The sequence below is a fragment of the Pseudorasbora parva genome, chromosome 2 (genome assembly GCF_024679245.1).
Source record: "Pseudorasbora parva isolate DD20220531a chromosome 2, ASM2467924v1, whole genome shotgun sequence".
Lineage (NCBI taxonomy): Eukaryota > Metazoa > Chordata > Actinopteri > Cypriniformes > Gobionidae > Pseudorasbora > Pseudorasbora parva.
Window position 1 is genome coordinate 22,251,167 of NC_090173.1, and position 25,444 is coordinate 22,276,610.

Below are 25,444 nucleotides of genomic sequence, written 5' to 3' on the forward strand. Positions count from 1 at the left end.
CATCTAAAATCTGCTCTTCTACTCTTTTGCAGTTTAATCGAGGAGTATAATTAATTATAAATATTTAAAGAGTAAAACATTTTTGCCCAGCATCTATACATTTAACTATTTTTTCAAGTTTATTCAGCTAAGAAATTGCAATAAGCGACTGAAATAAAACTGTTTGACTTTAGACTAAAAAACTTTAATGTAGGCCTGCACACGCATTAAAATTGTATTCCTTTAAAAGTCTATATTTAATGTAAAATACGTAGGCTAACACAACATTTAAAATATGAATTAGATTACGTAGGCTAATGTTTATGGCTAAAGTTTATAATGTTATGAATCTAACTGTTATTTGGCTGTAAATTCAAGTACGGCAAAAGGTTTCATTCATTGACAGGTGATTGGTTAACGTTTGTGACGGAGGCCTCACAGTTCTGACCAATCAGCGTTAGGCGGGTAAGTTTCAAAACACAAATGGCGACGGAACGAGCCGAAGCGTGAGTATTACAACAAACTATAAGGACAAACGACATTTATTACAACTATTGCTATCGTGTTTTATACTTTTAATGTAGCGTATACTAATGCTGGTAAGAAGCAAGGGTTTTCTGGTAAAGTTGTGAATGTGTGTGGGAAAAGCCCTGAAAATGTGTCTTCCTTACATAGTCACCGTTGTAATTGCACTTTTTAGATATTTTTGTTACAATGAAACGATGGCCACTTAATATTAACAATTGCCGTCATTACGTTTGTCCTGAAGCTTATTTAAACCATTTTTAAGCATTCAGGGTGTTACTGTTAAATCCAAACCACCCGTTCCGATAACTGTATCTTTGTTTGTGACAGCGTTAATGTAACATTGCTACGTAATTATTTAAAATACGCTGAGTACATTTCACAAGGTCATTTGAATGAAATAATTTCTTCATTATGTAAGACAATGGCCGTGAGTGTGACATCTCTAATTACACGCCCACTTCAGTTAATAGATTAATGCATACAGGGATTGTTTTTATTTTGTTTTAAGTTGTTTTGTGGCCAAAATGTCATTAGCTTACAATTTAAATGGGCTTAAACTGATGTTTTTAATGACAGAATTTATGAATGAATAAATTTTTTAAAAATCTCTGATTTCAGACTTCTGGAAAGGACTGACCCTTCCTCCTTGAAATCATGCAACACCACCGAACTGCAGGAAACAGGAGAGGGAGAAATTATGGCTCCTTATCTGATGGTAAAGATTTGTTCAAAAACGTCCCTTGTTCCTACATTATAAAAAACATACAAACAATAATATAGGAATTCCTTTAAAAGATACAATAACTATTGTTAACAATATCTAACATAATATTGCTTTTAAATTTGCTTTAAATCTTTTTATTTTTTTAATATTGCTGTATTTATTATCAATGATTTATCTGTGCGCATCATTATTTTGTTAAAGGATAAGTTCCTTTTGAAAAAGAAAATGACCCCATGGTTTACTCACCATCAAGCTGGCCTAGGAGTATATGACATTCTTCTTTCTGATGAACACAGTCAGAGTGAAATTAATAAATATCCTGACGTTTCCAAGCTTTATAAAGGCAGTGTACGGGGCTCGCAAGTTTGAATCTCAAAAAAGTGCATCCATTTATAATAAACGTACTCCACACGGCTCTGGGGGTTAATAAAGGCCTTCTAAAGTGAATCGATGTGTTTTTTTTAAGAAACATATCCATATTTACTTTACTTTATATAGTAAAATATCTAGCTTTCACCAGACCACCTTCCGCATTCAAGTTAAGTAAAAAAGTGTAACTGTAAACTTTAAATTTGGATATTGGATATTTTTATTAGAAAACTTGATAGATTTGCTTCAGATGAGATTTATTAACCTCCCCGTAGCCCTGTGGCGTACGTTTATGATGGATGCAATTTTTTAATAAATTTTTTTTAGCTTCAAACTCAAATTGCCAATATAAAGCTTGAAAGCTTCAGGATATTTATTAATATAACTCTGATTGTGTTCATCAGAAAGAATAGTCATATAAAACTAGCCCTTACGAAAGGAAAATATATTTACCAATATATTTTAAATATATTGTAAATGCATAGAATAATATATTGTATTGTATAATACAATATATTGGAAAATATAAATATTAAATCCCATATATGTGAATATATTGCCTAATGTATTACATGATATTTCCAATATACTGCAATATATTTTTGTTTCGTAAGGGAAGATGGCTAAATCATGGGGTTATTTTAATTTTAAATTGTACTAACCTTTTAATTCATGTCCCCCTGTGTTATCTTTATTCAAAATAACTTCCCCACCTTCTTGCAAAGACATCATCTCTGATGATGTGTTTACTGGTGTGAGGGCGGGGAAACCTGTCACTCACATGAGATCCACCGATAGCAAACCACATCCATCCAATTAATTCCAGATGGACAAAAATCTCACCTTAAATTCTTAAATCCTTGTTCGAGAAGCCATTTTACTTGCATGTACGTCACAACAGGAAAGAAAAGACTGTCACGACTGCATTTGTTTGTTTGCGTAGGACTGCAGGCGAAAACAGAAACACATATTCAGGCAGCTGTGTGTGGTGGACGACATGATCCAGCTGCTGGTAGGTCTGGAGTCAGTGGATCAGCTGCTGAATGAACCATGTCCCCAAAACCCAGGTAACACACACATCATGGATTATTGTACATTGACTGTTCATTGCTGCTATGCATGCAAAGCAGTGAAATGATGCCCTGATTTGGGTGCACAGGTAATGGAGCTCGTTCTGCATGGAAGACTTTAAAAGCAGAATATCAGGAGAGCGTTCAGGAGGTGGAAGGGCTGATCGGTGCTTTCCGGGTCCGCATGGAAGAGCTTCAGGGTAAACGGCAGAAACTGCAGACTCTACTGTCCACTCTGCAGATAAAGGTAGTCAGACATTTATTGTATCAATACATGAAGAAAAAGTCTTTTTAGCTGATTTATCAAACTATGTTTTGGATAACAAGCCGATTTTTATGCTGATTGTTGTTTTGTATTTAAACTCCAACAATGATAGAATTTGACCACTTTTATGATGCAGTTTTATTCAGCTATACATGGATGAGTATTGTACATGAAATCTTTCTCGTTCAGAAGGAGGAGTGCAAAGAGAAGGAGAGAATCACAGCTAAACAAAATCAGAGAGCTGAGGTAAGACATCCACTCAAGTTAGACTTCCTGGTGTGGCTAATTAGCTCCAATAATTTAAACTGTCATCTCCAAAAAGAAGTAAAAACAGATGTGGGACAAACTGCTTGAACCAACTAGCTTTTATTCTTTTTTCTCACGCACAGAAACAAATCTGCTTTCAGTTGGAGGATTCCCTCCAGGCAGCCCAGAACGCCTTGAATGTGTGTGATTTGCATCTGTCTAAGCTCAAGGATGAGGTTGAAAAACAGCAGGCTCAAATTAGTGACTGGACAATATTAAGAGACAGGTGAGTCTGTATGTAATAATAATAATTATAATAGATTTTATTTATAATGCACTTTTAGTTCTGAAGAATCTCAAAGTGCTACAAGGGAAAAATAACAAAAAATAATAACAAGTAAAAATATAGAATAATTAAAACAGTCAACACATAAAAACCTTTCTGAATAGAAAACTCTTAATTAATAATTAATAATTCATTACATTCATATAGCGCGTTTCTAGGCACTCAAAGTGCTTTACATAGAAGGGGGAATCTCCTCAATCACCACCAGTGTGCAGCATCCACCTGGATGATGCGAAGGCAGCCATATTGCGCCAGAACGCCCACCACACACCAGCTGATTGGTGGAGAGGAGACCGAGTGATGAAGCCAATCAGGATATGGGGATTGTTAGGAGGCAATGATGGACAGGGGCCATCACATTTCAGAGTGATGAGTTCTTGTAGATATGGTGGTGCATGCCCAGTGATGCATTTTTTGCATGTCTTTTTTGTCTCTCAGGCTGCAATCCTTGGTCACAGTGACTCACAGAAATATGCAGTACAGGCTGCTCTCGGTCACTCCCTCTGAGCTGTGCCTTGAGCTCTTGCCTCGTGCTGCTGAAAAATCACTTGAACCGCTGCATGTCTCCATCACCATGACAGCCAGTGACGAATTCCATCTTCAGGTACTGTGTCTTAGCATATATTTCCCTAAAGTGATGCTGAGAGCATTGATCCATGACATAAGTAACGAGCTGCCTGATTTTTAAGAGGAACTTGCTTCTTATAATGAAACATTTACTTTGTACATACACCCATACGTAGTGCTAATTAAAGGATCAGTTCACCCTAAAATGAAAATATCAAATTGATGCAACTAATAATTGTTCCAAACCTCATCTTCAGAACACAAATGAAGATCTTTTTTTTTTTTAATGAAATCTGAGAGCTTTCTGTCCCTCCATTGGCAGCTACGCAACTGGCACTTTGACACTTCAAAAAGTTCATAAAGAGATGTAAAATGAATCGATATGAATTGAGCGGCTTAGTCCAAATTTTCTGTAGAGACTCGATCAATTTATTTATATATATTTAGATTTTATTATTTTATTCACACAAACATTCATCAACTTGCACATCCATTTTGGTAAGCGGAAGCTCAAGCATGCTCAATGACGTTTGTTCTCGTGTGTCAAACAAGTTCGGATGAGCTTCTTTTGAATGTTTTCTGATCAATGTTTATATGTGAATGAAAGCATGAATTCAATCTGTTCAATGTAAAAATTGTATAGTCTCTTAAGAATTTTTTACTAAACTGCTCGATTCATATGGAGTACTTTTACAATGACAGTTGCGTAGTTATCAATGGAGGTTCAGAAAACTCTCAGATTTAATCAAAAAGATCTTCATTTGTGTCCAAAGATGAACATAAATCTTACAGGTTTGGAATGAAATGAAGGTGAGTAATAATAATGGCATTTTCATTTTTGGATTTTTGATAATTGTGTAAAAGAAATGATTATATATTATATCATTTGGATCTCATTTGAACTAATTTGAGGTCCAATTCAAACTTTTTTACACATTGTGAATATAATATAATTTGTAATGCTGTAATGTACAGCTGTTAAAAAAAAAAGCATCCTCGTCTAAAACAAAACAAAAAGAGGGTTTTTTAAACAATAAGACAATTTATCGATTGACAATTTTATTCACCGAGACTAAAATGTATTTATTTATTGAAAACATAAATTGCACAATAATCAAGAAAGATGTTAACAATTATTTTTACTTTTTTAAATTGAATGATAGTGATTGTATGGTAAAATTGGCCTAAATCTTCGTTTGTTTTTTCAGGTTTTAAAGCTAATATTTTACAAGAACTACATTTCTTTTGTTTTATCTGGTTTTATTACATATTTTGTATTACATATAGTATTTTGTTTCATTTCATTATTGTGACTGTACCTCTTTCCTGTCTATAGGTGTTTCAGGGAACCGCTGGCCTGGTAGAGGAGGTGGTGAACGGACCACTTAGGCAAGTGAGTGCCGCACTTGTGGAGGTGATGGAGCGGTACATAAGTCAAGGAGAGATGCTGTCTGAGATTCAGGCTCTTCATTCCAGGTGCATTTTCTTAAAGTATAATCACAATTTTCTTTTGTTTAAAATGTACTTGTTGTATATACACTCACCTAAAGGATTATTAGGAACACCTGTTCAATTCTTCAATAAAGGGTTAGTTCACCCGAAAATTAATGACATCCTTTTGTTGTTCCACACCCGTAACACCTCCGTTCATCTTCTGAACACAGTTTAAGACATTTGGTCTTTGATAAAGGTCCCTTACTGCCAATTGGGCATTGTTTAAATGCCACGGCCTACCTGAGCATTGTTTCTAACCATGTCCATCCCTTTATGACCACTATGTACCCATCCTCTGATGGCTACTTCCAGCAGGATAATGCACCATGTCACAAAGCTCAAATCATTTCAAACTGGTTTCTTGAACATGACAATGAGTTCACTGTACTAAAATGGCCCCCACAGTCACCAGATCTCAACCCAATAGAGCATCTTTGGGATGTGGAGGAACGGGAGCTTCGTGCCCTGGATGTGCATCCCACGAATCTCCATCAACTGCAAGATGCTATCCTATCAATATGGGCCAACATTTCTAAAGAATGCTTTCAGCACCTTGTTGAATCAATGACACGTAGAATTAAGGCAGTTAATAGTTATTAAGGCGAAAGGGCGTCAAACACGGTATTAGTATGGTGTTCCTAATAATCCTTTAGGTAAGTGTATTTTGTAAAGGTCCAATGATATCAGACACTGATAAAGAAAAAGGTTAATAACCCAGACACCATACAACTTATCCTCAAAATGTAACCTGTGAAATGTTGGGACAGTGTTCCTTTCTCAATACTGACCAACAGGCACGATTTGGTTTTATAGAATTATAAGAAACATGTAAAAGGATTTACTATTTATGCTAAACTCAGTTAGACTTTCTCGTTGTTGATGAACCGAGTTGTAAAAATTCCATCATAATACATTATCTTTGATTTAATTTTCATATTTTTAGTAAGACGTTTAATAGATTTGTTTTTGTTCATTTTTATTCTTTTAATCATGAACAAGAGAAATGATACATTTATTTATTAAGAGATTGTCCATCACTTCATGTTCAATACAACAGGAAGCAGCTGATGAATGTTTACCTACCCTTGGAGTGACAGTGGAGGCCACAAAAAAAAGCTTTTATACCTGAACAGGCTAATCTAAACAGTGCAACATTACAAAGTTTTATTACAATTAGATACAAATGTAAAACAACATAATGCATCCCTCAATGTTCTGCCTCAACAAAATCCAATTCAACCATCAGTTTTCACACTTTTGTGTGACAAAAAAGCCTTAACACACTGTACATTAAAGATTTATTGTTCACTTTAGATTCATTAAAGTAAAATGAGTTTTACACATGTGCTGAAATCAGTAAGCTTGCACTGCTCTTGCAGCTTTTGTCCATAATTAAAAAAGGAAAGAGCCATGCTCTCTTTTTGGTGGAACTCGTTTTTCATGAGACTGTTTAATATTTAATACTTCACCGTTACAAGATATATTGTTAAACCTAGAGATTTTGAATAAATATTAAACAGTACTAGCCTGACCCACATCAAGCTGTTTGGTCTGGAAACTCACCATTGGCAGGGCTCAATCTGAGGGGCGGGATGAACGGTCATCTTTCAAACTCCCTCTGCACACAATTGGATAGCGCTACAACCAACCAGAGCAACGAAGGTGACGCAGAGCTAGTTGACAGATTAAACTTTTGCCGTATCCAGTGGGCAAAACTCCGAACACATCTTCCCTTTTTAAGAATGATTTCAGTGCTGTTCTTTTCTCATAGAAAAAGTAAAAAGAAAAAGTAGCACGCAACTCTGCCGTCATTATGTTAAGCCCCGCCCACCGACTCTATACACAATGTGATTGGCCGGACCAGAGTTTGGTTTTTGCAGCTCAGACGTGTGTTGAGAGTTGCTCGTGGCAGATTAGATTTGCTCCCGCTAGGGTGCGTCTACATTTCTAGGCTAAAACAGTACTGGAAATATATATGCTTATATGAGCCTCTGACACTGTCTATCTGCTGGTTATAGTGGTAATTTATTTATTTTTTCTATCAAATGTTGTTTCTTACATCTTGAAACGTTCAGTTTTACAAATGGGCTCAATCTCAGAAAGATGAACACAATGTTTTTTTCATCATCACATTAAAAATAAAGTTTGAAGTGCTTGAAAAATATTGCATGTTGGGATCTAGTTAGGTACTGTATTTCTTATTTCAACGTTCCCATTAACTTCATCTTTATTACAATCCATAAAACTGGTTTGTTGGTAAAATTAGGTGTGTGGGATGACAACATTAAAATGTCAACCATTGATGGTTTTTGTGTATGCACAGCGAGTATAGAATGACTGTGAACAGTTCACCGGAAAAGCTGGCTTACCGAAAACTAGTAAATAAACATTCATATGGTCAATTGTCATTAGATTTTGCGTCTTTGCCTTGGACAGACGACTTCTCGTGGCAGTTTTAATTTTGTTCTGGAAGCTGAACATACTCTGCCAAACTGGAGCACACTTGCCACCAACTGGACAGAATGACAGATGGCCTTCACTAAAAGAAAAATGAAATCAATGACTGTCACTGAATATATTCATGTTTAATGTGACCTTTGGTGAGATTTATGATTCAGTGGCTTAATATACCATTAAAGTAACCAGAAAGACTTCAACATCATCTTTTATGATTTTATTGGTTCTCAGTTGCCAAGGAATGTTCTAATTTAAAGGGTTAGTTCACCCAAAAATTCAGTTTATGTAATTTAATGACTTGACCCTAACGTCGTTCTACACCCGTAAGACCTCTGTTCATCTTCTTAACACGGTTTAAGATGTTTTATATTTAGTTCGAGAGATTATGTCTCTCCATTGAAAATGTATATACACTATACTGTCACTTTCCAGAAGGACCAGGGGTCTCATTTATAAAACTTTGCGTAGATTTAGGTACAAAAGCTATATTTTGCGAACGCACAAAAAAATTCTGATTTCTAAAACCATGCCTACACCAGAACCTGCTCAAAAATCCCTTTATAAATCACAGCCAGCAGCAGATAGTGCGTACGTGCTTCTCCACCCTCGGTCTCCTCCTGAAATCCCCATATATGAAGGTTACAACGCCTAGTTTTACTATGCATGTCCTCATCTGCATATAATTTGCATGCATATTCCCATCCACGTGACTCCATGTTTAACACTGTCAAAGGTAAAAGACATTGAAAAATATTAGATACGGACTATAAATGCCATTTGTGCCTTACACATTAAACTGCTAAAAATCATTCAATATCCTTTTTTATGTTGTAGAATAAATATATCAAAATATCCATAAAAACAAAATTGTATAAAATACTTCTCAGGTATTTTTTTGTAAATAAAGTGTTTTTTTAATTTAAAATATTTCGTTAATTTTTAACACTTTAAATAAAATAAGTCACGCAGTTTTGCTGATAATGTCCCTGAATTAACTAATTCTCTCCTTATTCTGCCATTGGCGTAATTCTCCAACAGTGCCAGCAGTGCCATCATAAAGCATTACATAACCGGGTTACCGGAGACTGATCGTTAACACCTCGACAAAATCACAGAATTAATTCGTAGGTGAAATTGTTAGTGAACACATGCTACTTCATGACAGTTTTGTAATGAAGGGTAATAGTTAGGACTGATGAGATTGTGCTTCATGACTGTATTTGCAGACTTTGACATTTTATAAAATATATAGCCTGTATTAAAGTAAATATTTAGTTTTTACACTGTGTTGTGCAGTTCTCTAATAAAAGGGTATTTCATGCTATTCTGTCGGCGTTCACATGTAGTCGTGCCATCTCCTCCTGCACTCCTGTTTTGGACAATGTGACTGATTATTATTATATTTTTTTTTTAAATACATTTTGAATTCAGTTTGGATTTTACTAGATGTACTATATAGCCTAAAACAATCTGCACAAATAACACTGTTGGATTTAATCTTCATGATAATGTGGTTATAACTTATGAAATAGAGTGAAAATTAAATGTCAATAATTCTTATAATTGTTCTTTTCACATTTATTTTCTACAGTTCTAACTTCAGTTAGTTCACGACTTCACCATCTCTGTCGCCAATATGTGGTATCAGTTAGTTAATTAGAATCTCTGGAAGCATCAAAAATACATTTTGGTCCAAAAATATCAAAAACTATGACTTTATTCAGCATTGTCTTCTCCTCCGTATTTGTTTTTAATCCTCAAACAAAGATTCAACGGTTAAGAATTAGCGGATTGATCATGATTCGGATCGCATGTCAAACTGCTGAAATCACGTGACATTGGCGATCCGAATCATGAATCGATACGCTGATTCATTACCGTATGAATCTTTATTTGAGAAAGGCGGAAGAGAAGACAATGCTGAATAAAGTCGTAGTTTTTGTTATTTTTTGGACCAAAAATGTATTATCCTAAACTGTGTATTGAAGATGAACGGAGGTCTTACGGGTGTGGAACGACATTAGGGTAACCCATTAACCTTAAGTCATTAATGACATAAATTTAACTTTTGGGTGAACTAAACCTTTAAGTTATGGACCATATGTCAACATTACTAATTTACAGAAAAAAAGGAAAATCCTCTTATAGAATAATTTTGTTTTTTCCATCAGGTTTGCAATTGATTGGTGTCCTGCTAAAAAGCTTCTGATCTTTCTCAAGACTGCGACCACTGTATGTCACCTGAGGGTTGAGGAGGGTTACCCATCACACGGCCGAGCTACTCTCCTGTCTGTGAGAAAAGACGGCAATCTTTTTGATATCACCAATCTACAGGTAAAGAAGAGTGAAAAAAAGGTTTGGTTGCAATTTGCTGATCCATGCTTTTTATTTTTAAAAAGGTTTTCAAGTGTTTAAAAAAATAATAATAAAAAAATATCACTTCTTATTAATGAATAGATATCATGGGGAGTCGCACCTCATGACATTTTACAGTCTGACTATCCATGCTTTGTTAAACGAAACACTGTTTACCAAATTATTGCCAATCTATATGTTGTTTTTATGAATTTAATTTATGTTGTAATTAATTAATTACATATGAATTAATATGTATGAATTGCATTTTCCAAAATAATTGGTAAATCCCCGTTATACGGGGTCAGTATGTTTCCAGGTCAGATCCTTTATAAAATTCATAAGTGATTGTTTTCAGCCCCCAGAGCAACATCCTGTCCTGACAGAGTGGCTTGAGTTTCTCTCCTCCAATCCGAACATCTGACGTCACACAGTTTACTCCAGAGTTAGAAAGGAAGGTCTCCACCACGTATGTTATGTCCCGAGTCAGAGTCTATTACATTACACATGCACCATCTGCATTGTACAGTTCTAGTTGTATTGTTGATATATAAATGAATGTTTGTATTGTCTGTGTACGTATTGAGTTATAAAGTGCTTTCAGTCTTTATCCAACAATACAGACTGTTATTATTATTATTATTATTATTATACATTTATAATTATTATTTGCATGAAATTGCTCTTAACCCATAATCAGCATTTAAATTTGAGGATCATTACATGTTTTCTGGTAGAAAAGAGCTATGCGTTGTTCATTCAGTAATTGCAAGAGGTCTCATGACTCTCAGAAGTTTAAATGTTATGTTTATGTAAATAAAATGAGTCTAAAATGGCATCTAGTTTTCACTTCCCACTTTTACACTTTTACTACTCTTGTTTGTGAACACTAGAGGGCAGCACTTTATGTAAGTAGCACCACATGCACATTCCATCCACAGTCATCTGACATAACAGGTTAGGTAACAGTTTCAACTCAAGTTTGTTCTTCTGCTGCCTGGATAGGTGATCCTCCCTTTTTTTTAACTACACAACAGAATTGTGTAGAAAATTTTTCACTTTCGAAGTGTCGTTTATTTCCACTGCTGGCACTAACAGCTCCCATCACATTAGCTTCTGACCACACCTGAACTTATGAAACCAGATACAATTCAGTATTTTTTCCCCCTCATGGTTGTTCTCTGTATACTCTACTTGACACTTTGAGCATGACTCCACTTTCTGTACCAGTTATCCGCCCTCTGGCTGCACAACAGGAGCTGCTCTCATTGGGCAAATAAGATGTGAGGTTTGTTCTGGATTTGGCCAATAGGGAGCTGTGAAAGTGATTATGAGGGCACAATGACCCAGTTCTGGGTCCATGTGTGTAAAGAGCACATTCCATATTCTCTGCTCATTCTGGTGTCTGTAATGAGATGGACTAGACTCTATGCTGGGCTTTGGCAGTTGTCTTTGTGGATCAGATTCCATGTCTAACAGTGGAAACTATAACAGGTCTTGGCAAATATTGACTTGGCTTTCTGAGTTCTTTGTAATTACCTTGGTAAAAAAAAATGTTTGGTATCCCTTTACAATAAGGTTCATTAGTTAACATGAACTAATAATGAACTGTGCTTATAAAGCATTTATTTATCTGTTTTAATGTTAATTTCAACATTTACTAATACTGTACATTATTAAAGTATTGTTAACATTAGTTAATGCACTGTGAACTAACATGAACAAACAATGAACAGCTGTATTTTTATTAACTAACATTAACAAAGATTAACAAATACAGTAACAAATGTGCTGCTCATTGTTCGTTAAAATTGGTTAATAGCTTAACTAATGTTAACCAACGAAACCTTATTGTAAAGTGTTACCAATTGTTTGTATATAGCCTAAAAGATCTAATGCAGAATTGGCAGGATCTTGTCATTAGTATTTGCTATTTTGCTTGCGTAGCTAATTGAACCATACTATTTCAAATGTTCCTCCATTATTTATATAATTGCGGTTCCAACGTATGGGGTCTGTACATTTTATTTATTTTTTGACAGAAGTTTCGTATGCTCACCAAGGATACATTTCATAAAAAAATTAAATAAAAACCCCTTTATTTTACATACTAATATTGTTCTAATTTAATTTAATTTCCTCTGATGGTAAATTTGAGATGTCAGCAGCCTCCAGTCTTCATTGTCACACAATACTTCAGAAATCATTATCATTGTTTAAACGGCTGTGCTGCTTAATATATTTGTGCAAAAATTATTTTGATTAAATGGGATGTTAAAAAAAGTATTTATATGAAATGGATATCTTTTGTAACGTGTTAAATGTTTTTACTGTCACTTATGACAAATGTAATGTGTTCTTGCTAAGTAAAACTAAAGTGTTTTAAAAAAAATCAAACTGACTCAGTTTTAAACAGTATGTATTGATTTAATTCTCTATAGTCAGAAGACTCTACTGTCCGATTCAGTGGCAGCTCTTATGGAAAAGACTTGTCTTCTATCAGCTACCACTAGAGGACACAGCCTTAACTTTACTATATAGGACAGAAATTATATATTTTGCATATTACTCTTGATACTGAAAAGCAACTTGGTATAATGTTTTTATGCATTCATTATTTTACAATAAATGTGTTCACAGTACACAGATAAACCAAGATTTATTCAAAACAAAAGTAAAAATAAAAAAATTAAATCACATATCTTCTAAAAGAAAGACAACACACTGTACTTGTTTCATAAAATGGCTTTATGATGTAAAAGACACCTGAAATACATGTCTGAATGTGGTTCTATAATATGCATACACTCTACTTATATGTCTGTGCTTGTATATTTATATATCTGCATTGAGCATGTGAACTTTACAAAAAATATATATATTATACATTTTAAAACATTTAGAGTATGTATATCTTACATATATACAAATATTTTACAGTCACAGGGATGTGAATGCGTGAAGGTTCAAACCATGTACAGCTTGTCATTTGCATCATAGCTAAAATGGTTATTTCATCTCTGAGTGGGGGTGTAGCAGGATCCCAGGCCTGAGTATGAGGAGACGCTTGGTGTTCTGCTGCCGTTGTCTCGTCTCTGGAAGTGGCCTGGAGATCCTACTGACCTGGCTGTGACTGCTTGCGAGAGACATTTTTCACTTGTTCCCTATGTGGAAATGTGAGTGTTTTTGTCTGCTTCGTTATTACCACCCATTTCAAGTAAGCAATGAAATGTGGCTCAAAGACCCTTTTAAACGCCCTATATGGTTAGCTAGCCATAAATGCTACTGACCGAGCATTAGACACCAAGCATCCCTTCAAAATGTCTCAAGTGCTTTTAAGTGCCAAAGGCATTAGTTTGTTTTCTGGTTGGTTCTCTTGGAAAGGGTTCTAATGTTTGTACCCTTTTTTGTATTTCAGGCAACCAGCAGTGACCCACTTTAATTGGCTTTTCATGGCAGTGGTTTGCAACCTCAGGCATCAATGCGGAAAGAGAGCAGTTTCTCCGAGTGCATGTTATTCAGTGTGCGCAGGTCAGGAAGTTTGAGCAGCAGTTTGGTGAATCGGGAGGCGTCGCAAGGGCCGCTCTTGCTGATGAGGCTTCGGAGAGCCCGGATTAGACTTTCCTGAAGCATCTCCACTGAATTCACATTTTCAATGCCAGAACGGTCTGTACAACAGAAACAAATGAGGAGAGACAGAATTAATTAGTGGATCAAATTTAGGTACTTGCTATATGATATATATAGTGTCAATCCTTTAAAGGGGACGGTTGACCCAAACATGAAAATTCTGTCATCATTTATGCATTTCTTCTGGGGTTTTTTAAGGCCCCAGTTTTTATGTTTATACAATGAGTCAATGGGGTCTGATGTTGTTTTGTGCACCATTGACTTCAAATGTATAATTTTAAATATATCTTTTGTTTTACACAGAAGAAAGTCAGTCATGCTGTCATCATTATGATTTATCATTTTCATATAATTTACCCACCCTCATCTGATGATTTTTAAAACGCAACATAAGATCAAGTTAGAAGATCATATATATCTTTACAACACTTCCTATGGTTTAGTTTTGACTTGCCTTTACCTTTATAGCCTTTTTGAATCTTAAACTTGGACTTTCAAATTAAGGGACAGAAACCTCTTAAATTTTTGTTTTAAAGATTAAGCGAAGTCTTTTGGGTTTGCAACAACATAAAGTTGGGTAAATGATAACAGAGTTTTCTTTTTTTGTGGATTAATTCTCCCTTTAGCACTAATATGCAACCTACCTGCAGAAACCAGCACCACTGCAGTGAAGAGTCCCAGTTCTTCTGCTGAGAGCTCTAATGCGTTGAGTTTTTCACTGAAGTCAAACATGGTTCCCAACAAATCGCCCATGCCCATGCTTTTCAGGGCCTCCAATCTGTAGGTGGCACCTGAGATGAACGTTACAGTCTTCTCTTTTACATTAAACAGCGAGGAGAATCGTACCATGAGGACCTGCAGAAGAGATTCAAAAATAAAACAAACTTAGTAAAACCTAATTGCCATTGTGGCCTTTTATATTTGACGAAAGTCTGAAATGCTGTTGACTTACCTCAAATGTTCCGGCCTTCAGCAAAGTGACCTGGTCGTTTTGGGATAGAGTGCTAAACCCTGGGATGTGTTTGGCAAACTCCACCACCTCTCGCACTGCTGGGGTGAAGCTAAGAGAGAAGTCTTCCCAAATTTCCTGAGGTGTTTTGTTAGGGTCTGAATAAGGATGCATGTTCATTGGACAAGCCTGGAAAAAAAAGAAATTCGTTCAAAATCAAAAAGTTCACTTCTAAGTCTTCTAGAATATATCGTGTGTATAACAAAGGTCTTACCAGCAGAATCTCCTTGCGTTTTTTCCACGGACAGTTCTGACCCTGGGAGCTGCTGAACTCTTGACTGTGGTGGGCGCCATAGAGGTTACTGTTTGGAGATCGCTGGTCGTTGTTATTGTGCTGCTGATGTTGCACCTGGGAGGCCTGAAAATGGAGGCCGTTTTCTGGTGGTGCCTCGAAGTTGTTACAATGATGAGTGACATTATTATCATGGTGGTAGATTGTGTTGTGGCCATTGAGGTGATATCCAGCCATGCAGCGGTTGCTGCTTTGGTTGTCCAGCTCGCCGTTGTGAGGCAGCAGCGCAGGTCCTAACTTATCGTGGGCGTAGACGAAGGTCTCGCGGTGTGCCCGGGTTATGGCAGCGATGGTTTTGTCTACACCTGGGCTAGAGCACGGTGGTGGAGAAGAGGTAAGAGGCGGAGGGCTCTGAGCCGGTTGCACCGATGGGGTGGTTGGGGTTGATGGGGATGGTGCTACGGGCACTGCAGGGGGCTGGGGTTGCAGCGCCACTGTAAGGCCTGGGCAAGGAGATGAGGAAGAGGTGGATGGGGACAAAGAAGACGAGCATGGGGTGTTTGATGTGATGCTCGCCAGCTGGAATTCACTCTGAAGCTGGTTGTTCACCATGTTGTTCATGGCATTCTGCATCTCGGCCAGCATACGCTGCTTCTCACGTTTTGGGATACGGCCGAAACGGACAGCTGGGGATTAGGAAAGTAAAGAAAATGTCAAAAATGTATCATTTATGTTATATACCAATGTTCTATTTAGATATTTTTATGGATGTGTAAAATATTGGTACTTTATTGGATATTAGTTAATTATTTTAGTGCTTTTTTCCCCTTTTTACATTAACTTTTTAATAGCCATCATCTTTTAATAACAGTAATTTAATACATTTAATAACAGTCAGTATTGTAATATCAGTGCATCCCTAAACTTTTCATGGTTGTATGGACACTCACCATCTCGGGACATTCCCACAGACAGACACTTTTTGAAACGGCACTGCTGGCAACGGTTCCGGTTAATCCGCATAATGGTACAAGTTTCATTCTTCAGGCACTTTTTGTACTGGATGTTCTGCTGGATGCTGCGTCGAAAGAAACCCTGTGGACAATGCAGATAATGTAAATATAACTTTTCCCTCTTATTAAAAAAAAGAAAGAAAGAAAGCTTTAATTAAAAATGCGACATGTATTAAACTTTTGTAAATTGCTGTTTTCTTACCTTGCAGCCCTCACAGGCATGGACGCCGTAGTGAAAACCGGAAGCCACATCACCACACACTTTGCACAGCAGCACCATTCCATTCAGCTCTGGATAGATAGTCAGATATTATAATCATTCTCCTGGATATTGTGCTGCACATCAATCAGGTAAAGTGTGGTTCTTATCACTTACTAGTAAGGGTAGCGACTGATTTGTTGGGTGAATTGCGTGCACTTCCACCATCATCACGGCCTCTTGGGGATCCACCAGAGCATGATGAGCTTCCCTCCTCTCCTGATCCCGAACTCGAGCTGCTGCTGCTACTGCTGCTGCTGGTGTACATGCGTGAGGAATCATGGGATCCATTGGGGGATGGTGGGAATGAAGACCCAAAGCAGGGCTGCGTAAAGGACTGCAGGCTGCTGTTGGAATTCTCACTGTACATGGACACAGGGCTGGTCCGGTTGGGAGAGCCTCCACACGATCCGATGTATGATATCACCCCACCTAGTGGTGAAAAAGAAAAGCACACTTACTATATTGCTCTTAGTTCGGGCACGGTGCAAAAACAAAAAGTAAAAGAGGCCCACCGAGAGGGAGTTGAAAATATTCTTTTCTTTTTTTCCTCCTCCCTAAAACAGTCTTGTGGTTACATCCTCATTAAAAATGTTCCCATAAATACTTTTCTCCGTTACACAAGGAGTTTCACAGAAACAGGTGGCATTGTGGAAGCGAAGAGAATCTGTCCAAGTGGAAAATAGGGATACTTTCTAGGAACTGTTATTGTAAAGTGGATGGGGGACATTAAAAATGTTACAGTGACCACTCCTTTTTTCCAGAAATTGTCTCGGGGGGCTTTTTTTTTTTTGTTGTGGTTTACAGTTTCACTGACTCGTTAAGCCATGTGAGCAAGCCACATTTGACTCATGGTATTTCTGTGTATCAAATACACAACCCTGCAGGACGTGTTGGCAGCACATGCCTAGACATGTGCATTGATAAAAAAAAAACATTTACAACTCTGTTTTCATTTTCAACTTGTATCCTGCTCTTTAGTTTACCTTGTAAAACGCAAATCAGATAAGACTAGTCAACTTTGCTCTTGAGGAACTGTACTGTGTGCTGAAGTTTACACCTTGACATTGACTCTAGCATGTATACTGTTCCATAATGTCTGATAATTCCTGCTGCCTTTCCTAACCTTTTGTCCCCTGCAGTTAAACTCTGTTTCCTTCTGCACACCTAATCGCTGCGCTTGATAGAAATTTTTTTGGGTACTTCATGCCTTTAGTTTTTTCTCTTAAATGATACAGCCTTATTTGAGTGTGTTTGCGTGTGTATTACACTGCTTGGCCAACGTACACATGAATTGGCCTTAAATTAATTGAAGGTTTTGGGGATGTGCTGGATGAGACTTTACAGAGTGCTTGACTCTTGTATTGTCGATACAAGATCTTGAAGAAACTTTGATGCAACTCATGATGGAAATATCATCACAACATTTATTTCCATCAAGAGGTGTATCAATGTTTGGTCAAGATGTTGTATCAAAAATGCAAGAGTAAGTTGTGGATACCAAAGCAAGATTGCAAGTATAGTCTTTACAGCATTTTAAATGTCAAAGGCAAACCAGTTTGAGGTTACATAAGTGTGCACTAGCACAGAAGGTCAACAAGTCACTGTGTCAGGTGGAGCAACAACATGAACATGCTGTAAAAAATAAATAAATCAGGTCTCCAATTTAAAATTGTCTAGTGACTGATCACATCAAAAAAAAAATTAGTTGGCCAAATTGAAATTATGTCAATTAAATCGGATCGATTCACAGAAATTCAATTTGGCCAACAAATATTTTTAGATGTGATAAATCACTAGAAATTTTTCTTTTTTTCTTTCTTTTTTTTTTCTTTTACAGTGCATGTATTAAATTGTCCAATGCATGTTTACTAGACTGTTTTAGACTAGACTATCACAGTTCATTGTGGATGTTTCTGTTTTATGCTAGTTACATGGAAACAGTGTTTTTGGACCTTCACCCTGCTTATGTTCAAAAACCCGCTTCCATTAGCTCCTAATTGTTTTTAAATATAAACACTAAGACTTTCATAAACATTCTGTAAAAGGAAATACTTGTGTAAGCACAACAGGGGCGCGTGTGAGCCGTTCAGGCGTATCATTGGGGAAGCACGCCTCCCCTCCACGTGCGCCACACAAGGCCAGCCTTTCAACGAGACTCGGTACATTAGGCACGCCTCTCAAAACACCCCCGCTTTTTAAAACGTCTCACCATTCATTCACGGCACGCCCAGATGCAACGAGCAAGCCCCAGCACTTTACATTTAATACTACTGTGCTGTCAATGTTTACATCAGGTTCATCATATTTGTCCCTTAACCCACGAAGGTTAAAAGGTGAGAGATGTGTGAACCCGAAACCCCCCACCAATTCCAACACAGCTATGAATTAATATAAATATTTGCGGTAATGACCTATAAACAATTGGTTCTGAGAAGTGATACGAGAAGCAGAAAGCGAGCACAGCCATGTAGGATATACATTTGAACAGTGTTGCTATGGGCAACAGTCATTCTTCAAATAAATATTTGACTACTGAATGAACGACTGACCATTCACAATCGACCATTCCAGAGAGATAAGTCAGAATTTGCAGTCAGACATTCAATTAATCGGGATTTAAACACGAAACTTCCTAGTTATAGCGACAAATAAAACCAATTCTAAAAAAAATACACTTGAACATTTTCCTGTGGCATAAGCTAATAATTTAGCTTCATAATAAAATGTTTTTTTTTTTTTTTAATAAATATGTTTAAACACTTTAGTAACTATAACACTATATTTCCAGGAAATAGCCAAGCACGGGGATATTTTGTGACGCTGCATTCATGTCAGAGGGAGAAAGAAAAAAAACTGTTATGTTGAACTGGATCAATTTCATGTCCCAGTTTTGAAGTGAACACGGGTTAACGTGATGTCCAGCCCCGCGTTCACTGTGCGGTCCAATCGCAGCGCGCACATGGCTCACACTGCAGCGTCACACACGGGTTCGCGCTAGGAGGGCAGACACACCGCAAGGCGGAATTATGTAATGAGTGCCTGCGCTTACCAATGGCTGTAGGCGGAGAGAGGAGAATGAAAACAAAAAGCACATGGCTAGGCACGGCGGTCCATGTGAATCGAGTGAGGATTTTCGACGCTCGCCTGCATCACAGGGATGTCCGTACACCTGACTTTTTAGTTATGACCTAGTTCCCCGAAATTCATGAGAACACCGTGTCTTCTTAACCCGCTTTTGCATTTACATTCTATCTATATAGCGATTTTTTTTCTCACGCCAGATAGCTAGGCTACGATATAAACATGGAACATTATACATACTTGAACAGTCGTTTCACACATATGAAGGCACTTTTATCAAGGCATAATGAAGTATCTCGAAATGATTTGTAGCCAATGTCTTTAAACCTACTGTCGCGGTTATTTATTTCAGAAACATACGTTGTTAGGCTAAACATTAAACAAAACATATTTAAACATATAGCATATATTTATAGATGTGACGTTTCACCGCACTAATGATTATACATTTAGTTTGTGGTCTGTTTGCCTAACAGTCAGGGGTGTGTGGAACACATTTAGGCTATTAACATTCAATTTGATGATGATTAATAAGCAGAGGTGAACAAATCGCTAAAGCCAGGCTTACCTGTGTTGTTTGTGTCTACTGCTGTCGTCATGTTGAGCCCCAGTAAAGTTGTGCAGGTTTTCGACTATCTCCAAGGCAAACACCCAGAGAAGAGAAGCACTCTCTCTAGATGCACTTCTGTTTGTCTTTTTCTAATCACTTCTTCTTTACGATAAATTCATAACTGCCATGTAATGGCTCTCATGAAATCGCATAAAATATGTGCGCGTCTGCTAGATGTTGATAAAATATATTAAAACGCTGCGCAAAGACTTAAATGAAATGTTGTTCATTCAGTAAAAACGGTATCATAAGCTAGTGCGCCTGTCCTGTCACTCGCGCAAACTGTGTCGCTCTGAACTGTTCTGTCAAGTCGGCCCGGTTTTGCTTAAGCTGCCTCGTTCCAAAGAGCATGCTTGGATGAGACAAGCGCAGGCGCGCCTACTTCCCCACCGCTGCACGAGGCTTGAAATGTGTCCATGTGACCTCGACAAAAACCTCGTGGCCCAGTGACACAGTTTCTCCAGAACACATTTCTTTGCGAATTTTAAAAATCCCCGCGCACGTGCCTGCTTCAGTATCGGGAAATGTCTTTTAGTTGAAGAGTTTGAGATCGCCTGATGTCGAAGAGGAATCGATTGTATTACTGTAACTGCTTACGTTTTTACGCCTGAAATGTGGATTTGTATAAGGAGAATTTCGCAGTTCAAGGAATAGCCTATATAAACTCGTCCGCACTCCCTGTACATTTATTTCAAATGTGTGGGAAGATCTTTTCTCCCACTACTCTAACAATACAATAATACACAAATCAGGTAGGCTACTTGAGTAAAAGTAGTCCAGTAAAGTAAAGAAGTTTTAATGTAGGTTAGTCTAGATTAGTGCAGACATGCAATTTGTATTGATCTGCAAATAAGCAAACTTTTTATTTTATTAAAAAAAACATGGTAGGATACTTACTATCACGAATAGTCCTATAGGCTAGGCTACTAAGTTACAGATAATTCAAGTGTGCAAACTAGTGAAATTAAGAATGATATTAAAAAGAGATTAAAAATGAGGAAATCTGTATTGCTAACGTCATATGGGGCAAAGATGCATTCACTTTTTAAAATGGACGCTATACAAACATAGTCTGCATGGATATTAATATGCGTTTTTTGACCTACAATCGCCGTTCAAATCCGGATACGTCGAATCTGGCGATTTGTGAACCAATCAGGTAGCCTACGAATGGAAAAAATCGCATTTAGATCTTTTCACTTTGAAATAACATGGAACGATATGTTTTTAATGAAATGTAGTGGAGTAAAATTACGATATGCGTTGGAATGTGGTAAAAGTTTTCCAACATGATAAAGTAGGCTATTTCTGTCTTTTAAACGTCTCATGTTATATTTATATTTGACATAATAAAATCCATCAGTATTCTCACCTATGCAATACGTATTTTTGAGTGATCAGTATATTGTCTGCTGAAAAATATTTTGATTGCTATATTCCATATAGCAAAGCGAGTAGCCTACAGTATATCCGGGACATCACTATACATTACAGTAGAAAGTGGAAAATGTAGCAGACGAGGAGCCAACCAGGACCTAATATCATTATGACAAATGTATTTATTTACATGAAAACTGATTATTAAGATGTTTCTTGGTGACTTCCTTTCTGTGCGCAAAAGATGCTTTTACGCACTTGTGTTTCTGTTCAAACAGGTATTGAAGGGGACGCTGGGAATAACATAAAGACCAATTAAATGTGGACATATACGCATAATTATGCGTGTTTTAGGGCAGGTAAGCACAGGTAATTATAGCCTAGGCTACTATTGCTAAATACTGTAGCCTACTTATTAACTAAACCAGGATGTCTTGTGCTCATCACGTTTGCAACGCACCACCATAACGTGTTATTTTGGCACTTCATGTGCTTTTCAGCTATTGGGGCCATTTTAAGTTTATTTTCAAAAACAGCCATTCACCCCAAAAATATATTTCCATTGCGTCCCAGATAGAGCTTGTCCCTTAGAGGAAAACTGACCAGCTTTTGAAAGACCATTATCCTCTTGTCGGGGCTCCGGCAGGCACGTGCCTGAGAATAAAATCGTGCTGGTTTAGGAATAGATCTCGCAGCGATGAGCACAGTCACACCCGTAACATCACTTTTAGTGACCATGGCACAGCACGAGCCACTTGTTGCATTCACGTGAATCTCTCGGGCGCTTTATTGTAGGTATGATTAATCAATCAATCTCACCTGTAGGCTAGGCTATAAGTGGGTGACGCTGCACGTGACAAGCAACGCAGCGGTTGGAAAACGTAAACAAGATGATTCATTGGCGTGGCGAAGAGCTATTTGCGCCAAGTGTTGTCTGATGTGTGTGAACTGACCACGCCTGTTAGTTCTATTCTCGGTCCATGCATATCTTTACAGCAATTTTCTGAATATATGTGCTGGTTGTTTAGTCTATATCACGGGGATGGGATAATAACAGTGCCTCTGCAAAAGTGAGATGGTTAAGTTTTCGTCACGTTTGCACATCACGCTACCTGCACCAAACACCATGAGACCGGGCGCGCGCACACCACGTAATCGCATGAGTGGATTTAAAGCTGCGCACGCATAGACCCCGCGTCTCGCAGAAAAGGCACAACTGCGTTTGACACATCGCTGAGTTCACATGCAAAACCACTCCGTCCGTACACACACACACACACACACACACACACCTCACATGGAACGTACCGCTGTACTACCATAATCCGACCAGCAGGTCTGATGTATCTGGGTGAGTGCTAGAATTAAATGCAAAATAAGATGTACCAACTAAAAACTGTTAGGCCTACTTTTTTGGGGTGACATTATGTTAATGTTAGTAATCCTAATGTTCTATCTTTATTTTGGCTTTCAATAAGTCATGGACATGGTATGGTACTTTGATCCGTAATTTAGGCTATACGAAACCCACCTTTTATTCAAATTCCCTTGCATTGTAAATAACACCCATGTACATTATAGCCTAACTTGTATATTTTTTTTATTCACTCATTTTACTTTACTTTACTTTTACTTTTATTATCTGTATATTGTTGCTATCATTACGTCTGTGCCCTGAAAAACTTCTTTCATCAAGAAAAAAATCCTTAAGTAAACCTGGCAATATATTGCTGATTCTGGCACTGAAAGTTATACGCATTAAGAACTTACCATGCTTGATAGCTTAATGAATTTCAGATGAAGGTACTGCTATACCTTTTAAGGTACTAATTTGCACTCTTAAAGTACTGATATGTACCTTTTTGGGTACTAAAAATTTACCATTTAGGGGTTTTGTAGGGTGACAGCAGTTTACTTTTTTTCTGAGAGTAGGCTACTTCAAATAATAGGCAGATTCATAGTCCAAAGCCCGTTGGTGGTATAAGCTATATAAATGTAACGAATTAATGGTGTTGCTACCTTGCCAAAAACTATAGCAGCAAATTTCGGGATAGGCTGAACTTTATTTGAAGGTGTCATCGTTACAGTAATGTATAGTATTCAAGTATAGGCTACTGCATAATATTAATTAACAACGTAGGCCTATAGGGTTAGGGTTTGGTTAAGGAGTTGCATGTATTAATGTACATGTAGGCTATAGCTACATGTAACATATGTAGGCTACATCAACTATTATTAATATTTAACTACTAAGTTAATATTTTCTTGGCTACTTAATTCTAATATTATTTTCTTTCTTGTTGTTCGTTTTAAAATGAGGGTGACCCATTTAGCCTACTCTCCAGAAAGCACCACACCTTGTCAGCCGTGCATATTTTTGGCAATGATGATTTACAACGTGCAGGGTGATAGCCTAATCATCATTGGACTCAAGGCAGCGAAGCTCCGTGTATCTACTATTCAGCTTTTACTACTGTGTTATTTGTCTTGTGTGTTGTCTGGCGCAACAGCGCCCGTGCTCGACAACGTGAGGAAGTCTTTGCTTGGCGAACACGCATTAGCCTCTCATCATTGCGGTTTCCCTCCCTCTGGGAACACCAAAAGCGGCAGGACAGCCAAGATCTAAATATGTTGGTAAAACATTGATGCATGCCTTATAAATCAGCCACACAACGAATTCATTCAGGGCTGTTTTGATAGGGATTCTTGACACAGAACAGTTTCATCAATATGCCTATATATTCTAAAAAATAAACGTTTAATATAGCGTTTTACAAAATAACATGTTTTAATAGCCACAGCGTAAGCTAAGTAGCGCGTATTCACATAGGCTATTTGTTAGACGCTCGCGAAAGGGTTCATATGAGGAGGTATGGTTACCATAGCAACAGCGGGCTGCTCGTGCGCTTCCCTCAGGATCTGACTGAAATTGAACAAATAGCCTGTAGGCCTATGTAGCCATACACTCCTGGGCAGAAAAATAGCTAAATATTTAGAGGTGATTTAATGGTCTCAAACTTTTTAATCACAAGTAACTGGTCAGGAAATGAGCAAAAATGGCACAAATAGCCTAGTTATAGGCTAATAGCCTTCACCATTTTGCAGAAAACTTTTTTATTTCACAAGAGTCAGTGTTGTTTCACTCAATGTAATGGTTTCAAACTGTTCATTTGGGTTTAATGTGAGTCCAAAATAGCTATTGACAGCCTATGGGGTTGAAATCTGGACTCTGATGGACTTCTTGGTTGTCTTTGAAATTTGAGCAGGGGCATGGCCTTGATGAAAAATATCATCTGATCATTCTTCTCTAGAGTATTTTTAATTTTTTATATTTTAAATTAATTTACAGTAGCAGCAAAAGCCTCCCAACACTGACAGCTCTTTCCTCCGTGCTTATATGCATTTGTTATTATAGGCTATTTCTCATAGATTTTCAAAGACACAGATCTGGAGCATTATTTAACTCCTCTTTTATTGTGATCACCCCACATACAACTAGCCTATTCTGCCAAGAAAAAATAAAATGTTTTAATTGCTTAAATTAGCTAATTCCGTGAGCGATACCTAATTAGACAATTTAAGGTTTAGCCATTTTAGGCTTATCTTCTTCTTCTTTTTTGTTGTTGCTTAAACAAGATGAATAGCGCGTTAAAAATAAAATAAAATAATAAACAAATTCCCTGGAAACAAACACTGTATAGCTATGCATAACCCGGCTTTATCATAATTAAAATAAAGTTTTAAAATGCGAAGACTAAACTGCAGCATTATGAATGTAGGTCATTTTGAGCCGCCTCCTAACCTACTGTCCGCGTGACTCAATAAGTCTC

At 37.3% G+C, this 25,444-nt stretch overlaps 2 protein-coding genes across 3 annotated transcripts; one reads left to right on the forward strand and one right to left on the reverse strand.

Moving 5' to 3' along the window:
- The first annotated feature begins 437 nt into the window (after window positions 1-437).
- si:dkey-225f5.4 (ZW10 interactor) lies at window positions 438-11,212 on the forward strand. 2 transcript variants are annotated; one of them, XM_067428845.1, is made up of 10 exons: window positions 438-485; window positions 1,126-1,222; window positions 2,544-2,667; window positions 2,760-2,917; window positions 3,125-3,181; window positions 3,325-3,467; window positions 3,966-4,131; window positions 5,431-5,570; window positions 10,217-10,379; window positions 10,759-11,212. In XM_067428845.1, the coding sequence occupies exons 1-10, from the start codon at window positions 463-465 to the stop codon at window positions 10,822-10,824; spliced, it is 1,137 nt and encodes a 378-aa protein (XP_067284946.1). In that variant the 5' UTR covers window positions 438-462; the 3' UTR covers window positions 10,825-11,212. The 2 variants fall into 2 exon arrangements, with proteins under 2 accessions (XP_067284946.1, XP_067284949.1); XM_067428848.1 differs by lacking the exon at window positions 438-485 and adding an exon at window positions 486-578 and having other exon boundaries at window positions 10,759-11,211.
- A 1,918-nt stretch (window positions 11,213-13,130) lies between these two features.
- On the reverse strand, window positions 13,131-21,058 carry nr1d1 (nuclear receptor subfamily 1, group d, member 1). Its single transcript, XM_067460517.1, has 8 exons — window positions 20,196-21,058; window positions 16,661-16,975; window positions 16,487-16,575; window positions 16,222-16,366; window positions 15,254-15,957; window positions 14,983-15,168; window positions 14,675-14,885; window positions 13,131-14,068 (listed from the first exon to the last, which is right to left on the reverse strand). The coding sequence occupies exons 1-8, from the start codon at window positions 20,224-20,226 to the stop codon at window positions 13,872-13,874; spliced, it is 1,878 nt and encodes a 625-aa protein (XP_067316618.1). The 5' UTR covers window positions 20,227-21,058; the 3' UTR covers window positions 13,131-13,871.
- Window positions 21,059-25,444: the final 4,386 nt, after the last annotated feature.

What these genes read in the sequence shown, in the direction of transcription:
- si:dkey-225f5.4 (XM_067428845.1), top strand. Translation starts at nt 463, where the DNA reads ATGGCGACGGAACGAGCCGAAGC. An exon ending in AACAAAATCAGAGAGCTGAG is followed by an intron (nt 3,182 to 3,324) that starts GTAAGACATCCA and finishes TCTCACGCACAG; the next exon opens with AAACAAATCTGCTTTCAGTT. An exon ending in ATTCAGGCTCTTCATTCCAG is followed by an intron (nt 5,571 to 10,216) that starts GTGCATTTTCTT and finishes TTTTTCCATCAG; the next exon opens with GTTTGCAATTGATTGGTGTC.
- nr1d1 (XM_067460517.1), bottom strand. Translation starts at nt 20,226, where the DNA reads ATGACGACAGCAGTAGACACAAACAACACAG. An exon ending in ATGCCTGTGAGGGCTGCAAG is followed by an intron (nt 16,367 to 16,486) that starts GTAAGAAAACAG and finishes CATTGTCCACAG; the next exon opens with GGTTTCTTTCGACGCAGCAT. An exon ending in AACGCAAGGAGATTCTGCTG is followed by an intron (nt 15,169 to 15,253) that starts GTAAGACCTTTG and finishes TTTTTTTTCCAG; the next exon opens with GCTTGTCCAATGAACATGCA.